A 25,696-nucleotide genomic window follows, 5' to 3' on the forward strand; every position below is an offset into this window, starting at 1 on the left:
TTTAAATTATTTATTGAAATTACTTTGGACTACTGCTGAGATGTGCATTCTGTATCAGAGTTACTGCATGTTTCTGAAGGGCTTCCTCCTCCTCCTCCTCCTCCTTCTCATGGTTGCTTTTACAAGAATGCTTGTATTCATTGCTCTACTCAGGACTCCTCCAGGAAACAGTGGTGTCTGCTTAAGGTCACTGCAGGGTGGGGGCCAAATTTATTCAGGTTTAACTACATTGAGATCTTTGGGAGTAAATATGGAAGACTGTGATAAGCAGTTCATGCGGTGCAGATTTGCGTTTTAGATTGTTCGAGGTTTAAGCTACAGGGTGAAATGTGTGTTGGTAAAAAGAAAAAGCTACTATGATTGTTGTTTTAGTCAGTCGCCTATAGATACAGGAGCATTTTACATTCCTGATGTTAACGAGATTGTATAAAGTGCAACATTTTTTTTGACATGCAAAAGGTTCGTTTTAAATTTGTACTCCCTCCTTTTGCCATAAGCTAAACAAAGCTCACTTCCTCAGCTCCAGCTCGTAATTGCACAGGATGCCGTACTCCCAGCTGTGGGAGAACCAGCGCTGTGTGTGTGTGTGTGTGTGTGTGTGTGTGTGTGTGTGTGTGTGTGTGTGTGTGTGTGTGTGTGTGTTTTAGTGGCGCGTGCTCCCTCTCCGCCTGCAGATAGCTAAAATTCCCTTTTATGGCATTGAAGTGCTTTTCATACAGGAAATGACATCACACATTGCCGAGGCAGAGCAGGAGTTTCTTCTGCTGTGCAACATTCCACACAGCATGACTCGCTTCGAGTCTGACGCCTCGACTCTGCTTATCCTCAGCTAAAGAAGCAAAATAAATAAATAAATGCTTTTATGATTAAACAGAGTTGATAAATAAAATACCTGTGTTCATATTGGCTGAAGCAGAAATAGTTCTGATGGTGGGGCAGAGCTTTATATGCCTTCTTATGTCACTTAGTTGTGTGTGTATGTGTGTGTATATACATATGTAATGTAAATTATTAGGGGTGCAACCGATCTCAGATTTTCCTTTTGGAGTAATTTTGTAACTACACAGAGAAGTCATGTGTCCACATGAACGGGACGTGTTAATCAGTTGATACCGCAGAAGCCTCCCGCATCATTGAAATCTCATGTATGGGAGTATTTCCACGCTTTAACTTTTCATGTAAAAAATGGAAAACACATCTTTGTCTTATCCCCCTTCTGGTTTTTTTTTTTTTGCTGATCCGCGAAATGATCTGAAGCATGAGTTTTGTGACCGTCACTTTCCTTTTTGAACAAATAGCTCTTACATAACCTGGAGGTGTGTTTGGAGTCATTGTCCTGTTGTAAAACAAATAATGTGTATAACAGTCGAGATAGAGAACGAGAGAAGTAAAACAGTACTGTATATGATGAGGGTCAGGGAGTTCAAACAGCATTATAAAAATACAGTGCAGGTGTTTTGGTTTATTCATTTATTTATTTCTTTTAAATAAATGGTGGCTTGGTGTGGAAATGTACAGTTTAGTGTCTGAGATCATCAGGAACATCATCTCTCATTATGCATTATTCTCCTGATGTGCAGGAGACTGCTTTTTATTTTCTTTCCCACATGAGCAAAACCTTTAAACTCAAAGAAATCATCCTGCCAAACATATTTCCTGTTGTGTTGTTTTTTTTTTTCATTAACAGTCCCAGTGCAGTTTTAGTTATTTAGTTATTCATAGTGTGTATAGAATTGAGCACAAGTGTGTGCAATCACTATAAGCTTCTAATCTTTTTTAACTTTCAGTCAAGCAAATTACTGTGTTCGATTTTATCTTTTTTTTCTGTAATTCAAAACGAAAGATTTGTTCTGCGTTATCATCAGACGAACGGCAGCAGAGCAGAGTCAGCGAATACCCCGATAATTGAAAATTGTTCTATACAGCAGCGCCACGGACCGGATTAATGTCGGACAATATTTTCAGGGACCCGGCCTTTAAGGTGTGGCGGATAAGCAAAACAAAATAAAATGATATGACCGACGTAAAAACTGGTATTTTCTAAATATAATAATAAACGTGAATCCACTGTGGTTTTTTTTTTTTTTACATTTTGCTCGCTTGGGGGATTTAATTTAGCGGTAATGTATTATGTGTTAGCGGCCGGAGCCCCTGTAAGAAGGTAGAGGATGGAGGTAAGACATGTGACCGAGGCATCATGACATGCATCAAAAGTGAGTCATAGACAGATGTGGAGAAGAGAATCCGGTCATTTTCCAAAATAAAACCAAACAGAATCAGATAATAAATAAAACGGAAATAATGTAAGTTATGTATTCCTTCTGTGGGGCCCGGTACCAAATGACCCACAGACCGGTGCTGGGGGTTGAGGACCACTGCTATACGGACTGAAGAACTGACCTTTTCAAACATAACTTTGTATTTGCTTCATCTGTAGAAGTAAATACAGTTTTTATATTTGATATACTTCTTTAGAATTCAGTTAACTCTGTTCTCATTATGCTCACTTCAAACTGAATAATTTATAAATAAATAATCGTGCATGAATAATAAAAGGCACGTTCTTTACAAAACTACACCTGCAAACAAAAGCTTGTTTAGAAGTCCAGGATGACTGCAGTTTGTGAAGTGAGAATGAAAAACAGCCAGTCTCTCAGTGTCTGATTGATTGATTGCCTGCCTATAAGATCATTCTGACGTGGTAAAAGAATCCAAATGCTTTTAAAACCTATTTTTTTATCCGTTAGCAGTATTTATGCGCACATCGCTACATTACGGCTCGATAGCGTTTAAACAGATTTAAGATGTCGGAGGAATTAAAAAAGCTGAGGGATAAAGATGATGAACTGGTGTTAATCTGTTCCTCTTTTTTTTTTTTTTTTTTTTTTCCCCTTGGTCTTCACAGAACCAGCAGAAGACCCCCCGAACTGCCACAGCCCTGTGGGAGGCCTTCTCCCATTTCTAAAAGATTCCATCAGGTAAATATATCTTCTGCATGGATCCTCTTAGTTTAGACCAGTGTTTCCTTTTAACTATGATGGTAAAGAAACTCGTTTTGTTCTCGTGTACCATATGGGCCCACTTTATCAAACACTAACAACTATGCCGAGACGCTTTTCGGGCATATGTGGAACGTTTAGTATGTTTAGAGAAGGTATTTTCGACCTAATATTTTATAAAATATCCCCGTGGTAAAAATAAAAACATCACTTCTAACTCAGTACTTAGCTAATCGTGTCAAGTGTTGGTGATGTGGATAAATTTAGACGATATGAAATTTTTTAAGTTCCTTTCCTACGTGAGAACTAGATGATCTCAAGATCACTAAGTGCAGAGTCAGAGTCAGAATCGGAATCTTTCATGTTACACTTCCGTTCTGTTGATTATTTGCGAACTCTTTTAAAAGTGTAAAAAGTGGCTACTTAACAGCACAAGTACCGTGCCTTTTAAACCTTGTTTGTTTCTAAAGTCGAACCTACTCCAGCGTTCTGTTTTTCACCTTCGTATCCATGCAGATTCGGGGGGTTATTTTTTGCCCTTTGACTCAGTGATGTCTCACTGAGGCATCTCCTGTGTCTCAGTCTACATTTGAACCTTCTTGCATCACCTCACTATGTGCCATTCTCAGTTTGAGCAGCTCCCATATTTTTTTAACTGTCAGACACATAAATAGCACTAATGGCTTACGAGTAACATCAAAGACCACCTCAGGGTCGTATTATGTATGAGATCTCGGAGGAGATATATATATATATATATATATATATATATATATATATATATATATATATATATATATATATTGGGGTGTAACTTATTTATACTGAAATTCGTACAGACACGTGTACTTAATGCAGGCCTTTTTACGTGTGGAACATAGTTAAAGTGGTGGACCGCAAGTTTGTTTAGTCTCTGCCTCGCACTTTGAGCGCATTTTCTTACTATTATTATTATTGAAAACGTACACAACAATGCCAGGGGTATAAAAAAAAATAATAATAAAATAGTTAGCGTAGTGTCACTGTGGCCACTCGCTCCGTACTGGAAATATGATTTATTTAACGAATGCATGAAAACGCTAAAGAACCCATAGCACTAGCGTTAGCTGCTAAACAGGAAGTGGCTAGCAGCTAACGTTAGCGATATAGTTCTTTCGCGTTTATAATCAGCCTTAAGAATTTCTCTCAAAAGGAGAAAATTCTGACAATTCCACATATCTAAGGAGTAAACAAATAAAGAATGGAAGGAATGAGGACATCTGTAATAAGTAGAACAGTTAAGTAGATCATCTCTTTAAAAAAAAAGTAAATATTTAATGTTAAACACACACAGAGCACTGGTTCTCCCACATCAGTATTACCCAAAATGGGGTGTAACAAATGTAAACTATTTTATGAATTTTTTTTCCTTTTATTTATTTAATCCTATTTGTACCAATTTTGTTGATTTACTCAATATAATAAAGTGTATTGGATTAATTTGATTTATTTAATCTTTATAAAATATTAAACAAATATTATTTAATTGTTTAAATGCATTTTATTTAAAATTGTTTAAAACACTGTTCAAATGTTGATCACAAAAGTTAATAATAACAAACAATTTTATAACAAATGCATTTCTTTCCCCTAACTGTAATGAACTTGAACCGAACCATGACTTACAAATCAAGGTACTTACTGAATGTTTTTTACCGTTACACCCCTAATATAGATGGATGGATGGATAGCTGGATAGATCGATAGATAGATGGATGGATGGCATTTTGCTGCAAAATTCTGCTGGTTCAGTGTGCCCTCGGTTTTGACAAGTTCACCAACAGGGACCATCACACCTACTCCTCCTCTATGCTTCATTGTGAGAAACACACATTTAGAAACCATCTCTAAATCAGTTTTTACTGATCTATTCTCTGTTTCTTGGCCCAAATGAGTCTCTTCTGCTTGGTGTTCTTCCGAAGTAATGGCTGCTTTGCCATAATTTGACCATGAATGTCCTAAATCAGAAAGTCTCCTCTGAACATGTCTGCCACTTGAACACTGAGGCATTTATAGGGGCTCTAGTCTGAGGTGCTATAATTCTAATAAACTTATCTTCTGCAGCAGAGGTAGCTCTTTTTTTCTTGCCATAATATAGATTTGTACAGTAGTTGTAGTACCACTAATACGGCTATTGACCCTGTACCCACCCTCAAACCCAAACAGCTTTGTCCTAAAGTCTTTCCCATAATGGAATACTTATTGCGACAAATCATTTACACTGGAGACTCTTTCCTTTTTTTCCCCTCTAAATAACGGCTAACTTGTTCTTAGTCTCTGCATTGCAAACTTTGATTTAAAGTGATTTTAAGTAGTATTATAAGAGATTGTACTGCAAAAGTTATTACACCTCACTGTCAGGAAATTCATCAAAGCTCTGGCATATCTCACGGTTTCCTCAAAATAAGTGACTCGCTTTGCCGAGTGAAAACATAGGTATTATTTTTTTAATCTTGTCGTCAATTGCTGTTTTGTGCCCTACAAAACAGAAAGACCGGATAGTGTCTCAATTGTGCAAGACCTCGGTCACAGACCCAGGAAGTGGATGCTTTCATGCAAGCACAGGGCCACGTTATTTATATCCTGGCTTGATCAGCACTTGATTGTTGACCAGTGTCTTTTTTTTGGACATCATATTGTTCACTTGCAGATTCTCCGAGAGATTTTTTGACATGTTCTCATTATTTTGATGTGTGGGGCAGAGCCTCTCGTTCACTGACTGTGTGGAAAGACTTAATCTCGTTATACAGTGTGCTTTTGTTGTCAGAATACACAGTTAATCATTTAGATGCTTTATAAATCTCTGCTTTAAACGCCTCAACAACGGCCTGTTTCAACACACACACACACACACACACACACACACACACACACACACACACACACTACTGTTGTCTCTCAGTCCAATCTTCTCCAAGTCCTCTGTTAATAGAGCTCCTTGTTCATGGTTTTTTTTTTTTTCATTTCCTTTACTGCCCATCTTTAGAAACAGATGCCCTGTCCGGAATCACATCTGCTCCTGTAACCCCTTTTTCCCGGTTTTGTATCGGAGAAGTCCTTTCCATTGTTTTTTCTTCTTCTTCAAGCAGTACTCATAAAAACCTCTTTAAGAAATACAGGGCTAATCCTGTAACATATTATTTTTATTGAAAACGTTTAGAAATATTTTTTTTAAAGGGCAAATCTCTCTCTTTGTACCCCTTATAAAAAGTAGCCATTTGCATTCTCACATCTTAGGATGGCGTGTTCTCATCGTGCCTTGTGACGTTTTTATGTCTCTGTGCTGCTGATGTGTGCATGTGATTACAGGCTTGATGCAAGCGCGAGCTGTAACAGGCCTCTAGGTTTCCTGACTCTTTCAATAGACCAAGATGTTAACTTTTTGTTTTTTGTTAATATAAAAGAAGTGAAAGTTACAAACTGAAGCACTCTTATCAGTCTTTTTTATTTGGGATTTTGTTTCCTTTTTTTTTTTTTTTTTTTTTTTTTATACATGCATGCCGTTATCTCACTTCAGATGATAAAAGATAAAAAAAAAAAAAAGTCAGGATTCGGGTATTTGTAAGATTGGCAGTGTTATGTTTCAGAAAGCCACGCACAAGTATTAGAGCCAACGTTTATCGCTTTCCTGCAGAGGAAACTGATGACCGGGTTATGAAGGTTGCAGAGACACAGAACACTTCCAGCACAAATCCAGTAACAAATGACGAAAGACCCATATCAAGTAGCTCGTCTGCATGGTTTTTTTTTTAGCCTTGTATTTCCTTTCTGTTATTCTGACTATCAAACTGTTATAATATTAGAATCCTACAGTGACGCTGTAATCACACATTGAGACTTTTACACGTCCTGTATTCATTGTGGTGTCCGTGTGGTTGCCGAGAGGTTAACTGTACCTTATACTAACATTTAGTGATATTCCAAATTAATAAAGCCGGGATCTTCATCTTAAAGTCTGCAGGAGCCAAATCTGGCGAGTACTTCGGGTGCATTGGTGCGATCATGCAGAATGTTATCCGACAATCATCATGCACAAGTTGCCGAACGGTTTCGACATTTCCGGTTGTTGAGCTCGTCGAAAGTCTCCTAAACTCTAGTCGTCTTCCAGTGACGTTCTTCTGCTCTTGAGAATTTGACATTTGCGCTTCGTTCTAATTCGCTGTCCTTCATGAAATCGCAGATGTGGTAAGAATTACACCATTTAGTCGCTAAACATTTTGATACCACCTCATACCATTGTTGCATTTAAGAATCTGGTGTTGACGAAAGTTTATGGCTTTAAAGGGGACAAGACTTTGCACAAATCATTCTTCTTCTTTTTTTCAGGTCGTTAGGACCTCTAGCCTGATTGTTCACATTGTCTAGAAACTTACCATCTGCTTCTTTTGAAAATTAGGAAGTGAGCATGTATACAGAAGTAGAAATCTTGTGTTAGGTCTGCAATACAGTATGTTACACGGTTGTCCGTGCAAAGCACTTGACACGATCAGAGTGAAACATTCCCTCCCACCCTCCCGTGAGCCCTCTTAAAGCTGCAGCTGTGAAAATCCTGTCATGGGTCTGCTATGAATTCCACCCCTCTCGTCCCATTCCCTAAATTTAGAGACAGTATTGCTGGGATGGGCAGCCGGAATGCAAGCAGACCCCCTCCATAGAACCTGTGCTGACATTCAAGAGAACTGGCTGCAGAGGGAGGTTTAGGAGGATAGTGAGATTCCTGTGGCATCTCTGAAGGAGAAAATCCATCACGATGCTTCTCTCAAGCGCATATGTATAACATCTTCAGGCCAAATCGTTGCTTGAATTTCATTTTGGAAATTGTTACGCCTTCAAGTATAAACTCGGCCTTCGAAGATGTAAATGCCGTTTTTTATTTTAAGTGTGAGGTTTGTGTCTCACTCGAATTAGTTCCTCTGCCTGTTTCAGGCTTCTCGTCTGAGCGCTTCCTCTTTTAGTAGGTAGTGTTAAAAGCAAGACCATGGTCACAGCTATACTTTCACAACGCATCAACTGTAACGCATAGCTAGGATTCCGCCGAGTTGTCTGCATTGTGTATGCCTAAATTTGTGTTTCACTGTACACCACATGCATGTTGTACTGCACATAGCCTTTGATTAGATGCAGATGTTTGAGATGTGCTTCATGTCTTTTATTTATTTATTTTTTTCATCCCTCTGCAATCTCACATGCACAATTGGAGCTCTTACTGACATGCCTGGTAAAACGATCAATGCTTGAAACCTGATCAGTACAAGAGACTCCAAGCACATCGACAATCGGACAACCGCAGCAAACCTCTACAAGATCCAGCATGCTGATGTTTACTGATATCGTTTTAGAGAAGCAGAAGCGTTTTCAAAATTGGAATGCCCCGAGCTCTCACTTTGCAGTTCTTGTAAATGATATATCTGCATTTTCTTTTCTTCTAAAGCAGATTTTTTTTTTTTCAGTTTGCCTGTAGGGAAATGCTTACTGACCAGTGTGAACTTAATTCCCTGCTTTGTGTAATACTGTTCTCTTTTTTTTTTTTTTTTTTTTTTTTGCTATTCAAAACAAGGAAGCCAAGACTTTATTTTAAAATCGCATTTCTGAAGGGGAAGTAAACATCATTTAGTCAGAACCCATGTGCCGTTTTCACAGGGTGGGGCAGATGAGTTTCTGTGATTAAGAGAACAATGACTTGGGATGTTTGTTAATCAATACGAATAAACTATATTTTTTATACTAGATCATAAATAATTTTTGGAACAGTTCACACACAAGGGTGATACAAGTAAAGTCCGGTACTGATGGAGGTGAGGTGAGGAGACCTGGGGTGCAGACAGTGTTCCCATTCATCCTAAAGGCATTGAGTAGGGTTGAGGTTCGATCTTTATAGCGGGAGATCTTCCACTCCAATCCATATAAAACATATCTTCATTGAGCTAGCTTTGTATACATGGTTGTTGTTATGCCAGAATAGGTTCAGGTCTCCAACTTTAAATAAAGGGAAAATGTATGGCTACCACATCCTAACAATTCCAACTTACCTCCAACTTTGTGGTAACAATTTGGAGAACCACATATGACTGGAAAAGTGAGATGTTCCAATACTTTTGTTTATAGATTGTATATACGAGGTGGTATGAAAAGTTTCGAGACGAGCTCTGTTTACAGGAAAGTACTTTATTTATCTATATTTACACACTATCACCTTGAAAATAGTTCTCTTATACAGCAATACAGTGCTCCCAGCGTTCCTGCCACTTCTGAAATGTGTCCTGGAAGTCTTCTTTTCGAAGCGTGCCAAGCACCTTCTGCCATTCCAGCCGAATCTCCACAATGTTGTCCAAACATCAACCTTTGAGCTGGATCTTCGTCTTTAGGAAGAAGTCCGCAGGAGCCAAATCTGGCGAGTAGGATGGGTGCGGAAGTGAGATCATGTTGATTCTCGTTGACAGGGTGCGCACGTCTTCCAAAAAAAGCCTACGTGGTAAATATAGCACCGGTTAAACAGCTTCCGATAAACCCAGGACGATGTCTTTTGGCACACTAACCTAGAAAGATCCGTGCTCCCTGTGACTGTGCGTGCAGCCTTGTGCTGCCATCTTTTGGTGTGTTAGAAAACCTTTTGATACCATCTAATTTGTATGGTGTGACCAACACAATTTTTCCATTGTAGAGTACTCAGTGATGAATCTGAACCCAGGACTGTCCATGTGCCAAATACCATAAATGTAAATTTTTCTGCCGTAGAGGGAATTGTAGCTAAAAAAAAAAGCAAATATAATGTAAAAATGTAAAAAAAATTATTATTTTTTCCCCCCCCTTGCAGGTGCAACGGTGAAACAGACACAAAAGCGCAGTCATGGTGGCGCTATCACTAAAGATCGGGGTGGGAAATGTGGTTAAAACGATGCAGTTTGAGCCCTCCACCATGGTGTACGACGCCTGCCGCATGATTCGGGAGAGAGTTCCTGAAGCGCAGCTTGGCCAGCGTGAGTCCTGAATTTCAGACGTTTGGATTATTATTTATTTACACTTTGATTAAGCATGACCTTTTTTTGCTTTCATTTAAATGTTAGTATATTTTTTGTTGCACAGTAGATTACAAACAGCACAAAAGTTTTCAACATACATTTAGGTAATATTTATGTAATCTATGTTAATACAGAATGGGTGTGTGTGTGTGTGTGTGTGTGTGTGTGTTGGAGTCAAGAAATTATGTTTGTTATGGAGGAATGTACAGAAATTGCATTAAATCTGGTGCAATTTTGTTAATTCCCAATTTATTCCGATATATTTCCATTAATTCCCATGGAAAGTTTCCAGTCGTGAAAATTACTGGAATTTTAAAACCCCAACATAGACTCCTTTTTATGGCTCTTGTAATCTAACCTTGTTACGTTCTCCCTATTTATTACCTTTCACCCTTGTGAACCAGGCTCATGACTATGATAGATAGATAGATTGATAGATTGATTGATTTATCAGATTGCTCAGAACAACGTATTCATCTTAGTTGTTCTCAAAGTGAGGCCTCAGATCAGCATGCTTGAGCTTGTATTCATGGAACCTCTGGTCCATTAATCTCTGTTACTCTTGAACACAACTTGATTCCACCCTTCTGCCACCAGCCTTTACAAAAGCTCCTCCATACGAGGAAAAAAAAATGTAAAGTTAACTTTCTGCCAAAACCTAAAAATATCACTGAATATAAAATGCAACTTCAGAGATTTTTTTTTTTCTTGTATTTTTTTTTTTTTCCCTCAAACAAAGCTGCTTTCCAATCAGGGTGTGACCAGCTTTCGGCTCTTACATAATAACTTCCCTCTGGATGTGGTTTTTGTCATTCTTGTTAAACCTGTGAGTAATTTTCCACTTTGAGGGCCTGTTTTTGGACAACGTCAACTAATATGGGATGTTCACCATCTTGAATAACAGATGACAAACCGGGTGGAAAGAAATCTCAGCCATCCTCTTTGATCATCAAGAACGTTCATAAGCCAATACAAGAGCAACATTTATAGCGTGATTTCCTCAATAAAGTAATTTCTGGTTGTTACTGTGCTCTGTACAAGTTAAGAGTTAAAGAGATTTACATGGTTTTTTATTAATAAATTCAGTCCTGGCTTAAATAAATCTGGTTGACTCATTTGGACTGCCTTTTTTTGCATCAGTAGTATAAGCGCTGACTTTGTTCCTTCCTGCTCTAGCCAATGACTATGGCCTGTTCCTCTCAGACGAGGACCCAAAGAAAGGCATTTGGCTGGAAGCCGGAAAAGCTCTGGACTACTACATGTTGAGGAATGGGGTGAGTCACTCATTCTGAGGCAGGAATGTCGACTTGCCACCACATGTTTCCTCATGTAGAGGAAGTACACTACAGAAACACGGGATTACGATTAGTCCAGTCAGTGCACACATACTTACGCTCGCCCACCTATTATTTCACTCCTATTAATCCATCTTTCACGTTTCACGAAGCAGCTTGCGGTCATATCGCATGTTGTTGCCACGGCGATAGATGGAGTTAATTAGCAAAGTTGGCTCTCAAAGCAGCAAGAGGGGTCGGGCAAGCGTTAACACGAAAGTCTGCTTTTGCAAGTTAGCAAGTGGTTGAAATCTGCAAACTTCCACTTTCATGTCTCAACACAGTGCATATGTAAAACCTTCTTTTCTTATTGCTGCACTCTGTTTTTTGATTATGATCACAAGTCTTGGGTTCATCAAATCTACTATGTTATTGGTAAAATTAATTAAGCTAATTAGTTATTAGTTGTTTTTTTTATTATCCATATAAATAGTTTTTTTTTATTTATAATTGCAAGAGAAATTCATCTACTCTTCACATTAATATGCAATAATGAATTCACTCAGGAAAGACTAATTGTCATTTCTAGCAGTCATGAAGCCGTGCATGAAATGCACTTTTGTGCATTTACTGCTGCTAAAAAAGTGGTTGCATTATTATTACACATCAGGCAAACATGATTCATGAACCGAACACAGTAGGAATCCATTCCACTTAATTGATTGCACTTCCTAACCCGCTCCTCTTGACTGTAGTGTTGCTCAAAGTAGAGAATGAAATCATTTTCATCACCATTTTAGCCAATTTAGCGCTGTTGCATTAATGACTGGTATAGAACAGAACAGAAAATTGTACTTCTTTGCATTTTTTGTGTTTTGTTTTGACTGCAGGACACACTCGAATACAAGAAGAAACAGAGGCCACTCAAAATCCGCATGTTGGACGGGACAGTGAAAACCGTAATGGTCGATGACTCTAAAATCGTTACTGATTTGCTCATGACCATCTGTGCCAGAATAGGTAAGCCAACTAACATTAATAAAAAATAAAAATCAGGCCTGGTGTGTGTCCATGAACCACAGCTAACAATGTCGAGTCTGTTATTGTTTAGTTTGTATTTGGGTGAATGTCCAATTTTGAGTCTAATTTGCCGTTTTTGTTGGACTGGGGTGTGTCGATTTAAAAACCTTTAGGCATAACAAACCACGACGAATACTCCCTGGTGCGAGATATTGGCGAGGAGAAGAAGGAGGAGACCACAGGGACGCTGAAGAGAGACAAAACCCTCCTGAGGGATGACAAAAAGATGGAGAAACTCAAGCAGAAGCTCCACACTGATGATGAATGTATGATCTGAATCATTTGACACCTTTTTGAACACTTGAAAATTGAACATGGCACCACATTGTTAATGGAAACTTTTACATTGCCACCTGATTATATGTAATCACATTGTGTATAAAGTCTTAAGCACTCTGTGATTGTTATTTTTCTGTCTTTGCGCTGCGTTACGTGTGCAGTGAACTGGCTGGACCACGGGCGAACACTGCGTGAGCAGGGGGTGGAAGAGACCGAGATGCTGCTCCTCAGGCGGAAGTTCTTTTACTCTGACCAGAATGTAGACTCCAGAGACCCAGTTCAGCTCAACCTGCTGTATGTACAGGTATGAAATTTAGCTCGACAAAGGTAAAAAAAAATGTTTTGCTCACCACTTTGCACTTTATGTACTTTTAATAATGACTTTTCTGTATCGCTGTACTTGAGCGTGCTAGAATTAGTAGTGTATCTTTTCTTGTCTTAATATCGAATAGAGTCTCTAAAACTCTACCCACAGCTAACAGAGCATCTGATGCATATCTTACATATTGAGCTGACTTTTGTTTTGAATCTTGGGGTAACAGTTACACTGTTACGAGACCAACAGTAACCAAATGATGTAGATGTCATCACATTTTATATATATATATATATATATATATATATATATATATATATATATATATATATATATATATATATATTAAATACAATTATAATATTTCTCCCCAGGCTCGAGACGACATTCTGAATGGCTCTCACCCTGTCTCATTCGACAAAGCTTGCGAGTTTGCCGGTTATCAGTGTCAGATCCAGTTTGGTGACCACAACGAGTCCAAACATAAACCAGGATTCCTTGAGTGAGTTGTACCCCCTTTTATTTTTTATTTTTATTTATTTATTGCTTATTCAGGTAAATTTTTGTATCTCATATATATTGAAAGTCAAATCAAAGTATTTGAAAATACCATTCAATCTAAACCATTTCATGCATAAGAATACATGTTTAAACCTTATTTAAGCAATTAACCCATGCCTTAGTGTTTAGAGCACTGCATGGTCAAGCTCCTGTCTATATAAATGAGTTATTGCAGCCTTATAATTCCAGCAGGAATCTGAGATCCTCAAAATAGATCTTACTAGTTTTTCCTCGCTCCAGATCAAAGTTGAGGTAGTTGCTTCCAAGTTGTTCTTTCCTTGAATTTCAGATCTGTGGACACTTTTACAAGGTTGCTAAGAACTTACTTTTTTAAACTTGCCTTATTTAAAATTGTTTGCTATGTTTGTTTGTTTGTTTGTGTGTTTGTTTGTGTGTGTATGTTTCTTAATTGTTGTTCTTTTTTTATATTGGATATAAAGCACATTTTGACACTTTCTCTAGAAAGTTTCTATAGAAATAAAGTACATACTCACTCAAACGAAAACACGTTCTTCATTCCCTTCTAGTCTGAAAGAGTTTTTACCCAAAGAGTATGTGAAGAACAAAGGGGAGAAGAAGATTTTCCAGGTAAGGGGTTTGAGTTTAGTATGCTGACGTAGGTTTGGAGGTTATCATGGGGGCAAACATAAAAGTGTGCAGCAGGGATTTGTCTTCTGGTGGTGGCTGTGCTTTTTGGTCTAGCTATGGATGAAAGCACAGACTGAAAACATACGAGGTAAACAGGGTCAGATTAAAAACACTTTCAGCAGCATCTTGCCCCAAAAGATTTATTTAAATGGCGTCTATATAGGGCTTTATTATGAAAGATGAAAGCAGTAAAAGCCTGAGGCTGCAAATGCACTTTTATAACTAGACTGATAAATGTGTATTAATCTCTTACCACTGGATTGGTGTAATATTTGGATATATTCTGGTGTGTTCAAAACTCTCCAAGGACATATTTAATTTTGGCTACTATGAAGTAACCAATCATCCTGGCTGATTCTGACCGATACTGAAGTATGTTGAATGTTAAATGTTTTCTTTCCACCATCCAGGCACACAAGAACTACCAAAATATGACCGAGATTGAAGCCAAAGTCAGCTACGTCAAACTGGCCCGCTCTCTCAAAACCTACGGCGTGTCTTTCTTTTTAGTGAAGGTAAATTATTTTATATTTTTTTTATTATTGCCCAACAACAGCGTTTTAACAACAGGAATAGTTGTTGATTATTCGCTGAATGCGTCTCCACCCTGCAGGAAAAAATGAAAGGAAAAAACAAGCTGGTTCCTCGCCTCCTGGGTATCACCAAAGAGTGTGTGATGAGGGTGGATGAGAAGACCAAGGAGGTGATACAAGAGTGGAGTCTGACCAATATTAAGCGCTGGGCTGCCTCTCCTAAAAGCTTCACCCTGGTAAGTTCAGTTGAATTTATTTATTTATTTGTTTTTATTAATATAGAAACTTTTAATATTTATTTAATATAAATTTTCATATGAATCTAATTATATTTCGCTTCCGTGTCCTGTGACATCTTTAATTGCATAATTAGTCTATTAAAAATTATTCTGATACACAAAAACGGAATATATCATTTCATTCCCAAATGTCAGTATAACAATGTAAGTGTCACTATATTTATTTTGCAAACGGAGCAAAACTCGCTGATCAAAACCGTAATAATCACAACAATAATAATAAACTAGAGCGTCCAGGTTCATATCATCGATATCCATGAAAGCACGATTTCTTGCGAAGGACCTATTTTTTGTTTGTTTTTTCTCTTTCTCTTTATTTCCTTTTAACGTCATGAAGGGATGAAGAAGCTTTGTGCATGTCGGGTTCTATTTTAATTTTTGAACGTCTGGGGAAATAGTCAGGAAACTATTTCCTGGCAAATGACCAAAGAGCTGGAAGCTGGCTTTAGAATCTGAACCGGGAACGAAACGCACTTGGCATCAAGAATGCGGCCAGCTCCTAATCTTTCCCAAGCAGCGTCACAGTGTTGAAAAGAAGCCACCCGTGGACAGACGTCATGTCTGTGGGTTATTCTTTCAAGGATTTCCTTGCTTATTTGGTTTCAGTTAATGTCATACAAGTTTTTTTACAATTGTAATGCAGTCCGTATTTTGGTGGAAGCCTTTATACAAAAAAGAAAGTTATTCAGTACACAGTTGATGTCTTCAAAATGATTGATGTTCATGATATATTATACACTGACCAGGCACAACATTGGCATTATAACATTGAGTGGTGAAGTGAAGAACACTGATCATCTCCTCAGCATGCACCTGTTAGTAGGTGGATATATTTATTAGGCAGCAAGTGAATATTTTGTCCTTAAAGTTGACGTGTAAAAAACAGGAAAAATGGGCAGCGTAAAGATTGAGCGAGTTTGACAAATTGTGACGTCTAGACGTCTGGGTCAGAGCGTCTCCAAAACTGCAGCTCTTGTGGGCTGTTCCTGGTTTGCAGTGGTCAGTATCTATCAAGTGAAGTTTTCCAAGGAAGGAACAGTGTTAAATCAGCGACAGGGTCGTGTGCGGCTGAGGCTCGTTTACGCACGTGTGGAGCGAAGGCTGGTCCGTGTGGACCAGCCAACAGACGAGCTCCTGTAACTTAAGCTGCTAAAGAAGTTCAAGCTGTTAATGCTAGAAGGGTGGCGACAGTTTTGGCAGCAAAAAGGGACGATTAAGAATGATGTATCACATTTGATTATGTATGTTCTTAAACAATTTTGTTCGCAGCCTAACGACCTGTGAATGCTGTAATTTTTGTAGGACTTTGGAGATTATCAGGATGGGTACTACTCAGTCCAGACCACTGAAGGAGAACAGATTGCACAGCTCATTGCTGGATACATCGACATCATCCTTAAAAAGGTAACTGGCCCTTTATACGAAGTTTTACGGAAGTCGTGTTGGCAAGGCTTTTTTTCCCACCAAATGAGCTGTGATACTGAGTTTTGTCACTTTCACCAGTCACTGTACCTTCAATACAAATTTTTATTTTGTTTTCTCATCTTGCCCAGGTAATATGCAAGCCAAGTTACTAAAACTAAAAATAGGGCAGACGATCGATTTTGTCAAATACAATTATTTTAGTCTCATCCTGACTAATGCCTGTGTTTAACATCGAGTCTATACGAGGACAAAACATATTCAGCGGTGAATTGACCAACTTTGTCACTTTCTATTGGATTTATGGCATTTAATATTAAAGTTTAAACAGTTGAGTCTTTTTTTAACATTAAAACTAATTTTGTTCTAACTCTAGTTCTCTGCGAGAACAACTGCTACAATTTCCCCCCCAAATAATGGTAGCATTGCGTGTTTTGAAACTCAGGAAAACTAACTTACTGTAATATAGACCCCATTGTCTTTTAACAGACCTGTAGGTTTTTCAGTTTGATCCACACACCTTATTTGCATTGATTGTGTAGCATGTTTGTGTGAAGATACCGCCTGCAGTTTACAGAAGACTGTTGTGGAATTCCACAACAAGCCTCAATGCCTGACCTTTGTGAAGCGAACAGCTTGGCAACAAAGTGCCCCCTTCAGGCTCCTGTGATATGTGACATGGCAAATCTCACAGGAACTAACTGTGTGAAATTTGTGCACAGAAAAAGAGCAAAGACCACTTTGGATTGGAGGGAGATGAGGAGTCGACAATGCTGGAGGATTCAGTTTCACCTAAAAAGTAAGCACAGAGGTTCAGGCTATCAGTATACTGCTTTGTGGGACAGCTACTATTAATTTTGTTTTTAGCTGATAGAAAGTTTGTTTTGTTTTGACTGACAAATGTTGTAATCGTATTTAGTCAAATATAGAGGATTTTTTTTTTAATGATATGTCTTTCATCCTAATAAATTTGTTTTCCCCAACCTATGTATTTTATTATTTGCATAATACTAAATTTACAGGATTTTTTAATCCCATGATTACAAACTCTCTTGTGTCTTGCGTTCTTTGCTTACAGGTCGACAGTGCTACAGCAGCAGTTTAACAAGGTGGCGAGGGTAGAGACCGGCTCTGTGGCCCTGCCTGTCATTATGAGGCCAGGTGCGGGAGGTCCAGAGAGCTTCCAGATGGGCTCCATGCCCCAGGCCAAACAGCAAATCACCATTGGCCAAATGCACACAGGGCACATGCCACCACTGGTGAGCTCTACAGCTGGATATTACCACTGCAGGATATGATGAGAGTGTTTTTAACCAAAATAATGAACACAGATTGTTGGTTGAATCAGGAATATTGGCCAAATGCATAAATTGGGTTTTCTATTTTCATACACATCATTATACATAATTATATATCTTGTTATTATTAGTTTTTGCAGTTCAAAAGCACAGTATGTTTTATGACCAAGTGATTTGCGTCTGTTTAACATTTGAACACGATTAACTAAATGAACAAAATGCATTTTTCGATTTAGTCAAAATTTTCTGAAAAGCCTCTCTTGTTGTAGACCTCCGCTCAGCAGGCACTGACGGGCACCATTAACTCCAGTATGCAGGCGGTGCAGGCGGCTCAGGCTTCTTTAACTGACTTTGACAGCCTACCACCTCTGGGCACCGATGCGGTGAGATGCGTGGTTTTATATATATATATATATATATATATATATATATATAATACTAAACCAAACCATGTATGCAATAAAGCTTATTTGTTATATGCATCTTGTAGTAATCATATGTCCTACTGCCGTGTTTTGTTTTTTTTATTTTTTGCTTGCAAGGCCTCTCAAGCCTGGAGGAAGAACAAGATGGATGAGTCCAAACATGAAATCCATTCTCAGGTGGATGCTATTACTGCAGGAACAGCATCTATGGTTAACCTTACTGCAGGTGAGTTCACATGCATGCATGCATACCTGCATGCTTTGGTTGCAAACAGGATTTATTTAGTGCAACGTTATTTAAAAATAAACCTGGTTTGTAACTATGATCCTCACACAAATAGGACATTTGGAATATCAGCACTGTACCCAGAGATTGTTTGAAATGCTTTTATACTGTACAAATCATCAACACACACTTAGAACATGCTTTCTGTCTTATAGGAGACCCAGCAGAGACGGATTATACAGCTGTGGGTTGCGCAGTAACCACCATCTCCTCCAACCTGACTGAAATGTCCAAGGGTGTAAAGTTGCTGGCGGCGCTGATGGAGGATGAGGGTGGAAATGGACAGCAGCTCCTGGGTGCCGCCCGTAACTTGGCCTGTGCCGTGTCAGACATGTTGAAGACCGCTCAACCTGCCAGCGCTGAGGTAACAAGCAAACTAAATCCCACTGCCGAAACACACAGGCATTTTATCAACACATGCAATTTGAACACGATCATGTCCTTCACAGCCTCGCCAGAACCTCCTACAGGCCGCAGGTAACGTGGGCCAGACCAGTGGAGAGCTGCTGCAGCAGATAGGAGAGAGTGACGCTGACCAACAGTTCCAGGTGGGATATCTAATTACATGCATCCATCAGTTTCAAAACCATCGAAATAATTACATTTAATCTGAATTTTCTTTGTCATGACGTTTAACCAGTCCTTAGGCCGAGGATCATTCAGACACACGAGACGGATTCATCATTATAGTCAAATGCTGGTAACAAAAAAACGCCTTCAGAAGAAGAGTAATTCATTTTCACCAGCCAATCGTACTAATTCTTCCACATCACATTTAGTAAACTCTAGTTGGAGAACACATTTAATCATAATGTGGGCTTCACAATGCATTATTTCACTCACCAATTTAGAGAACTTCTTCGTTTCGAGATTCATTTTCAGCTAGAAGATTTAATCAAAACTGGAAACTAAGTCTTTCTGTGAAATTACACATTTAAAGTAAGGTTGCACAATATATGTGTGGTTAATCATTGTTACAACATTGGACAAAGATTGCCATCTCTGAGCGCTTGTTTTGTTTTTTGTTTTTTTTTATGAAACATTTCACAATCGGTTGGTGCGCGCGCTTCAAAAAATAGCGCCATTAGGGGAATCCGATTGTAAAAATAAAATTGGATTACAATAATTACACATGCTGAATAGCTGTATAATGTTCCAGTATTGTGCAGCCCTACTTAAAATATTATTATTTGAGCCTCCAGCCTGCTCCTCCTCTTTATAATTGTTGGGTGAAAACATCTGGTGTTGGGTCTGACTAATTGTATAGTGTATGTAATCTGCTCACAAATATTTGTACTGTCTATGAGATTAATTATGATTATTGTAGAAAAATGTATGGGTAACTAGTCTTCAGAAACGGGTTTTACATTTGGTGATTATTTATTTAGATTAGATATCGCAGGAGTGACTTTTTTGAGGTAAAAGTAGAATTCTAGTAAGAGTCCTACTGCCATGTTGCTGCAAAGTGTCTGGATTTAATTACCAAAGTGCACCTCCATATTTATATAAGACTGGGGTTTTTATATTTATTATTGGTATTATTTTTATTATTGGTATTAAATATTGAATATTTTATTAGAATTCTATGTTTTTGGATCTTATTTAACTAAAATAGTCTTATAATGTCTTAAATTAATAATTTAACACGTTTTTCCTCATTCGCCATCAGACTTTACTGCCCTACTTTGATATTATGGCTTTTAAATCTATATTGAATATCTGGAAAACTCCCAGCTGTGACTTTTAAACATAAACCCCCCTGACATGCCACTTTATCTATTGTGGTCACAGACTGTCACCCTTATGGAAAGAATTCCAAGTATTCAGGAGTCATTCAACTCTTGGATTCTCCGTTCATTTCAGGACCTCAGTTTTACGTTTCACAGTAACAAACATATGCTGTTTGGTGTATCAGTCAGTGAAGTCAGATTATTTGTATTCTGCTTCAGAGTTTGTACGCAGTTTGTCGGATATAATTAAAATCTGAATCACTTGTCTGGATAATATGCACATTGTAATTTAAAGTATAGACGGTTGGTTTAATTGGCACTGCTTAGAAGGTCTTTTGTTAAGCATATATCAATATTTCACATTTCGGTTAATTTGCATTCACAAATTTAATCATAATCTTGTCAATCTTGCACATCAGTCACAGAAATCCAATTTGAACTCAAGTCTGAATCAGTGGTGCCTGTAAGACGTAGTAAAAAAATACAATAAAACACGTGAACGTTTTTGCAGGACATGCTTATGAAGCTGGCTAAAGCTGTGGCTACAGCAGCTGCAACTCTGGTACTGAAGGCGAAGAACGTGGCTCAGAAGACCGAAGATTCTGCCCAGCAAAACCGGGTTATCGCGGCTGCCACACAGTGCGCCCTTTCCACCTCTCAGCTGGTGGCATGCACGCGGGTAAGTGGTAAAAAAAAAAAGACGACGTATACCATATTTCTATCTCTTCACTGCTCTTATTTTATGGTTTTGGTTTGTGTGCAGTTTTGGTTCATTATGGGTTCAGCCACATTTCTTCAGAAAGACTTACTGATTCAATCATATGCTTCTGTGTGACATCCAGGTGGTGGCTCCTACAATCAGTTCTCCAGTATGTCAGGAGCAGCTGATAGAGGCAGGGAAACTGGTGGCTAAATCGGTCGAAGGTTGCGTGGATGCATCACAGGGGGCTACCAACGACGAGCAGCTGTTAAAGCAAGTGGGCGTGGCCGCCACAGGTGTCACCCAGGCGCTTAACGAACTGCTGCAGCACATTAAGCAGTATGCCAGCGGAGGCCAACCAATCGGACGCCACGGAGAAGCCACCGACCGCATCCTGGATGTAACCGAGAACATCTTCAGCTCCATGGGAGACGCAGGTTTGGCAAAAGGAGATGACGGTTGTGTTCTGAATTCTGAAAAAATAAAATAAAAACAGTTTTATATTTATGGTTGTTATTTTACAACCAATTTATAATTTCTGAGAAAACACTGATTTGTTTGTTATTAAAGTCAGGTACTGATGTAGGTGAGGTGAGGAGGCCTCGGGTGCAGTCAGACTTCGTATTAATCACAAAGGTGTTAAATACGGTTGAGGTCAGAGCTCTATAGCAGGAGATCTTCCACTAAAACCATGCAAAGCATATCTTGATAGAGTTTACCTGGTGCACAGGGGTAGTCAGGTGTCCCAATACTTAAGTAAAAATTTTATACTGCTTGTACTAGTAAATCCCAATCTCTCTGTCTCTCTGGTTTTTAAAGGTGAGATGGTGCGACAGGCTCGGATCCTGGCTCAGGCCACCTCCGACCTGGTCAACGCCATTAAAGCGGATGCCGAGGGAGAAACAGACCTGGAGAACTCTCGTAAACTGCTCTCAGCCGCGAAGCTTCTAGCCGATGCCACTGCCAAGATGGTGGAGGCTGCCAAGGTGCGTGATTCGAGATAAGCGCTTCGTTTTTTACGAATGTGGAGGAGACGTTTTCTTGCCGAAGCGCAGTTAACGAAAGAACGACGTCTAAATCCGTTCCGTGTTTTAAAAGCTGTGGAATGGTAAAAGCCGATAATAAAAGCCAGCTTTCAGTTGGAAATAAAGCGTTCGGGTAGAATGAAATGATCAGCAAACATTTCATTTACTTGTAGCTCATGTACGTGTGTGTTAAGAATTTGATATGGTTGACGGTTATGTATATACGGGGGTCCCACCCTGAATTGTGTTATAACCGTAACGTGTGCGTCTGTCTGTATGTGCACTAACGCAGGGTGCTGCCGCAACCCAGACAGCGAGGAGCAGCAGCAGAAGTTACGCGAGGCCGCCGAGGGCCTGCGCATGGCCACCAATGCCGCAGCACAGAACGCAATCAAAAAGAGACTGGTCAACAAGCTGGAGGTGAGGACAGCTATAAAACCAAACTAAAAGTCAGGAATTTGTAAAAGAAAATAATTTTGGATCTCTCTATGATTCAACATATGAGGAGGTGGTAGCTTAGTATTTAAGGCATTGGACTTTGGATCTGAAAGTTCAAATCCTTTATTTTATGACCGTCCTAGGTGCCTCACTGATTAATTATCTACCACGTGGTACATAAATTGTTCGAAAAGGATTCTGTAGGGATTCTGTCTTCAAAGGCGTGATTGGACTTTCACATAGGCTCATACTGAAAGCAGTACAAACGTTTCTCAACACACACACTGTAAGATAATATCGAACTTTATTAACCCTGAACAAAATTCTTTTGCTCGAGACTGCTTCCGATCACAAGAATAATTTATTATAAATTAAACGTTCTTTATATTCAAAGAGAGAACATGTACATAATACGATATTGCACATGGTATTATATTATTATACATTGCAATGCATATAACAGCACAGTGAGAGTGTCAGTGTCAGGCTATGGCTGAATGTGATCCGGAAGGACTCCAGTGTCGCATGCAGGAGGTTTGACAAGGATACTGAAGTTTTCTCAGCATTCTCCTCTCGGACCACCTCAACCATAGACTCCAGCTCCATTCCTATGACAGAACATGCTTTTCTAATAAGCTTGTTGAGATTTATTGACTCTGGAAGTTCATGAAGATAATGTAAATCTATTTATTTAAATGGGTTTTTAATGTCTGTAGAGATTTCTGCTTACTATCTTTAGATTATTGTTTTATTCATGACATGCTGTTTATAACTGGTCAGAACGTGTTTGGGAGCAGAGGAGCCAAGCAAATATGAGTGTGTGTGTGCTCTAGCGTGTGAGAAAGCAAAAGGTGCATGCGATCTCAAATATTCAAAACAAGAAAACACTGCTGTTGTAATTGGACATGCTGGGAGTTCTGTGTAGATGTTGTCAGGAATAGTTCAATTCCCTGGAGATTGTTTGAACAGCGGAACGAATCCCAAATGAGGATGCTGCATTTTGTTTTGAAAATTAAACGACCCGAGGGCAGTGTTTAGATCGATTTTGGCACCAAAATAATAGAATGGATTGTTACGTCCATGTGTAATTTGGGTAATTGGAGCAGTATTACACCAATACTTTTTTGGAATCTATAAAATAAGTATTAAAAACACCACTAATCTTTAATGAAAGGTTTCAAAGGCATGAATGAACTTGTGATTTCTTGACCTTCTCAATGACTTTGAGCACAATTTTATCTGTAGCTGTGATTGTGTGTGCCTCTGCCTTCACTATTTATTTGCACTCTTAATAAAATTCAATTTGTCACACATTCATACAGACTATGACATATAGCGAATCGCTTTTTACGACTGTCCAACATGTAAACATGAAAGAAATACAATAACGTTTAAAAAAAAGAGTAAAGTAATGTCAAAATAAAATAAGTAAAAAAGTATATTAAAATATAATCCGAGTATGAAGTATGAATTGTGTATACATATATACACACACTAGCAGAAAAAGAATATAGATGTATACATACATGAATTAACAGAAGGGATGGGTGGATTTGTATGACAGAAGTACAGGTTAAAGTGACTCAGTATGATGTAATTGTCATTAAAGTGTCCTAGTGCTTATGTAAAAAAGTAAGTAAAAAGCTACAGTAATCAATGATTGTAGAAACTACTCTCAATGTCTCCAGCATGTCTGGTGTGAGGTTTTAAATAGTTCTCTCTCTAACCAAGCAACCGTTTCCTGCAGAACGCTGCAAAACAGGCCGCTGCAGCCGCAACTCAGACCATAGCTGCCGCCCAGCACGCTGCCTCTTCAAATAAGAACCCAGCTGCACAGCAACAACTCGTACAGAGCTGCAAGGTACGTTCGTGGGGGAAACCGCTCACTTCCTGTTCGCTGTTGGATCATGTTGAGGTCAAGGTATCTAGTAAATATTCGGACAGGGATTTCTGAGTGCATTTACTACGTGCATATACCACAAAATAATAGGAGAATAATGTAGAATAACACACTTTGAGGTTATTTCAGTTTGCATTATCACCGTCTTAGATGGGTTTTATTGCATGCTTTAATGTGCATTTGCAGCATCTACAATTTTTCCCTGATGTCTTTTTGATGATTGACAGGTGGTGGCAGAACAGATCCCTCAGCTGGTACAGGGAGTGAGAGGCAGCCAGGCACAACCTGACAGTCCCAGCGCTCAGCTTGCTCTAATTGGAGCCAGCCAAAACTTCGTGCAGGTTCTTTTGCCCAGCTCTCTTTTTTCAGGACCCTATCTTTGATTTGAAGAAACGATTTTTATTTTTATTTTTTTTTGCTCATTACTATCTTTCTTTATTTTTTCTCACTGTCAGCCCGGAACCAAGATGGTGACTGCAGCCAAGGCTACAGTTCCCACTATTAGTGATCAGGCCTCTGCCATGCAGTTGAGCCAGTGCGCCAAAAACCTAGCCAATGCATTGGCTGAACTACGCACAGCTGTTCAAAAGGTAATGCTAATAAACGTGTATTTGTCTATAAGTTGCATCGTTCGCTTTTACGATGGGACGTTGTGTTTATAGTTCCAGTTTTATTTTCCTTGGTCCATCTTAACGAAGCTCAAATGTGAAAATCTAACCTGAACACCCCAAACCCCCCAGGCTCAGGAGGCATGCGGTCCTCTGGAGATTGATAACGCTCTGAATGCAGTGAGAGGATTGGAGAAAGACATGCAGGAGGCTAAAGTCGCTGCAGCCGAAGGGAAACTCAGACCTCTTCCCGGAGAGACGGTAACCTTCATGTTCTCCCCGTTTTAAATTTTACACACCAATACAATACCTGTATAAATATAGAGCTTATTAAATTGATGACAGATCAGTTTTACACACCAAACTCCTAAGAAGCCATGCCTTGTAATATTTTTCTTTTTTGTTTGCTTTCACGCGATCATAAAATTTTTTCACCATAACAAAAATACTTAAGTTTTCTCCTCGTTATCATGAATTGCAGGGTTTCCACGGGGTCTTAAATAGTCTTAAATTTAAACTGTAGGCCTTAAAAAGTCTTAAATTCCCTGCCCTGTTAAATAATTTCAAACAGGTCTTAATGAAAGCTGCAGAAACCGTGGACTTTTTTTTAGGACTTCCTTAGGTTCAAGAATTAAAAAAAAATTACAGAAAATGAAAGATGCTGCATGTTTCTGTTGTCACTTACAGGTTGTTATTCTGCCCTCAAGCCACAGAGCAACATTTGTCAAAGGCTCCCACGCTCTGTTGCCATTTTTTCACACGTTTCCTGTCACATGGGCAGCGACTACACACACACACACACACACACACACACACA

The 25,696-nt window shown here is 38.9% G+C and overlaps 1 protein-coding gene across 1 annotated transcript in view; it reads left to right on the top strand.

Moving 5' to 3' along the window:
- Positions 1-25,696, top strand: part of tln1 (talin 1) — a 64,047-nt gene that overhangs the window by 15,331 nt on the left and 23,020 nt on the right. Inside the window, 26 exon segments of the mRNA XM_046861049.1 lie at positions 2,906-2,978; positions 9,853-10,015; positions 11,234-11,331; positions 12,222-12,351; positions 12,525-12,677; positions 12,852-12,994; positions 13,381-13,508; positions 14,095-14,155; positions 14,626-14,730; positions 14,829-14,984; positions 16,350-16,451; positions 17,192-17,268; positions 17,548-17,728; positions 18,037-18,150; positions 18,310-18,418; positions 18,634-18,842; positions 18,928-19,026; positions 20,720-20,887; positions 21,051-21,345; positions 21,728-21,894; positions 22,226-22,235; positions 22,238-22,353; positions 24,119-24,232; positions 24,499-24,612; positions 24,727-24,861; positions 25,012-25,140. Of these exon segments, the coding sequence (XP_046717005.1) occupies positions 9,886-10,015; positions 11,234-11,331; positions 12,222-12,351; positions 12,525-12,677; positions 12,852-12,994; positions 13,381-13,508; positions 14,095-14,155; positions 14,626-14,730; positions 14,829-14,984; positions 16,350-16,451; positions 17,192-17,268; positions 17,548-17,728; positions 18,037-18,150; positions 18,310-18,418; positions 18,634-18,842; positions 18,928-19,026; positions 20,720-20,887; positions 21,051-21,345; positions 21,728-21,894; positions 22,226-22,235; positions 22,238-22,353; positions 24,119-24,232; positions 24,499-24,612; positions 24,727-24,861; positions 25,012-25,140 (3,243 nt within the window). The 5' untranslated portion in view covers positions 2,906-2,978; positions 9,853-9,885.

The sequence above is a fragment of the Silurus meridionalis genome, chromosome 11 (genome assembly GCF_014805685.1).
Source record: "Silurus meridionalis isolate SWU-2019-XX chromosome 11, ASM1480568v1, whole genome shotgun sequence".
NCBI lineage: Eukaryota > Metazoa > Chordata > Actinopteri > Siluriformes > Siluridae > Silurus > Silurus meridionalis.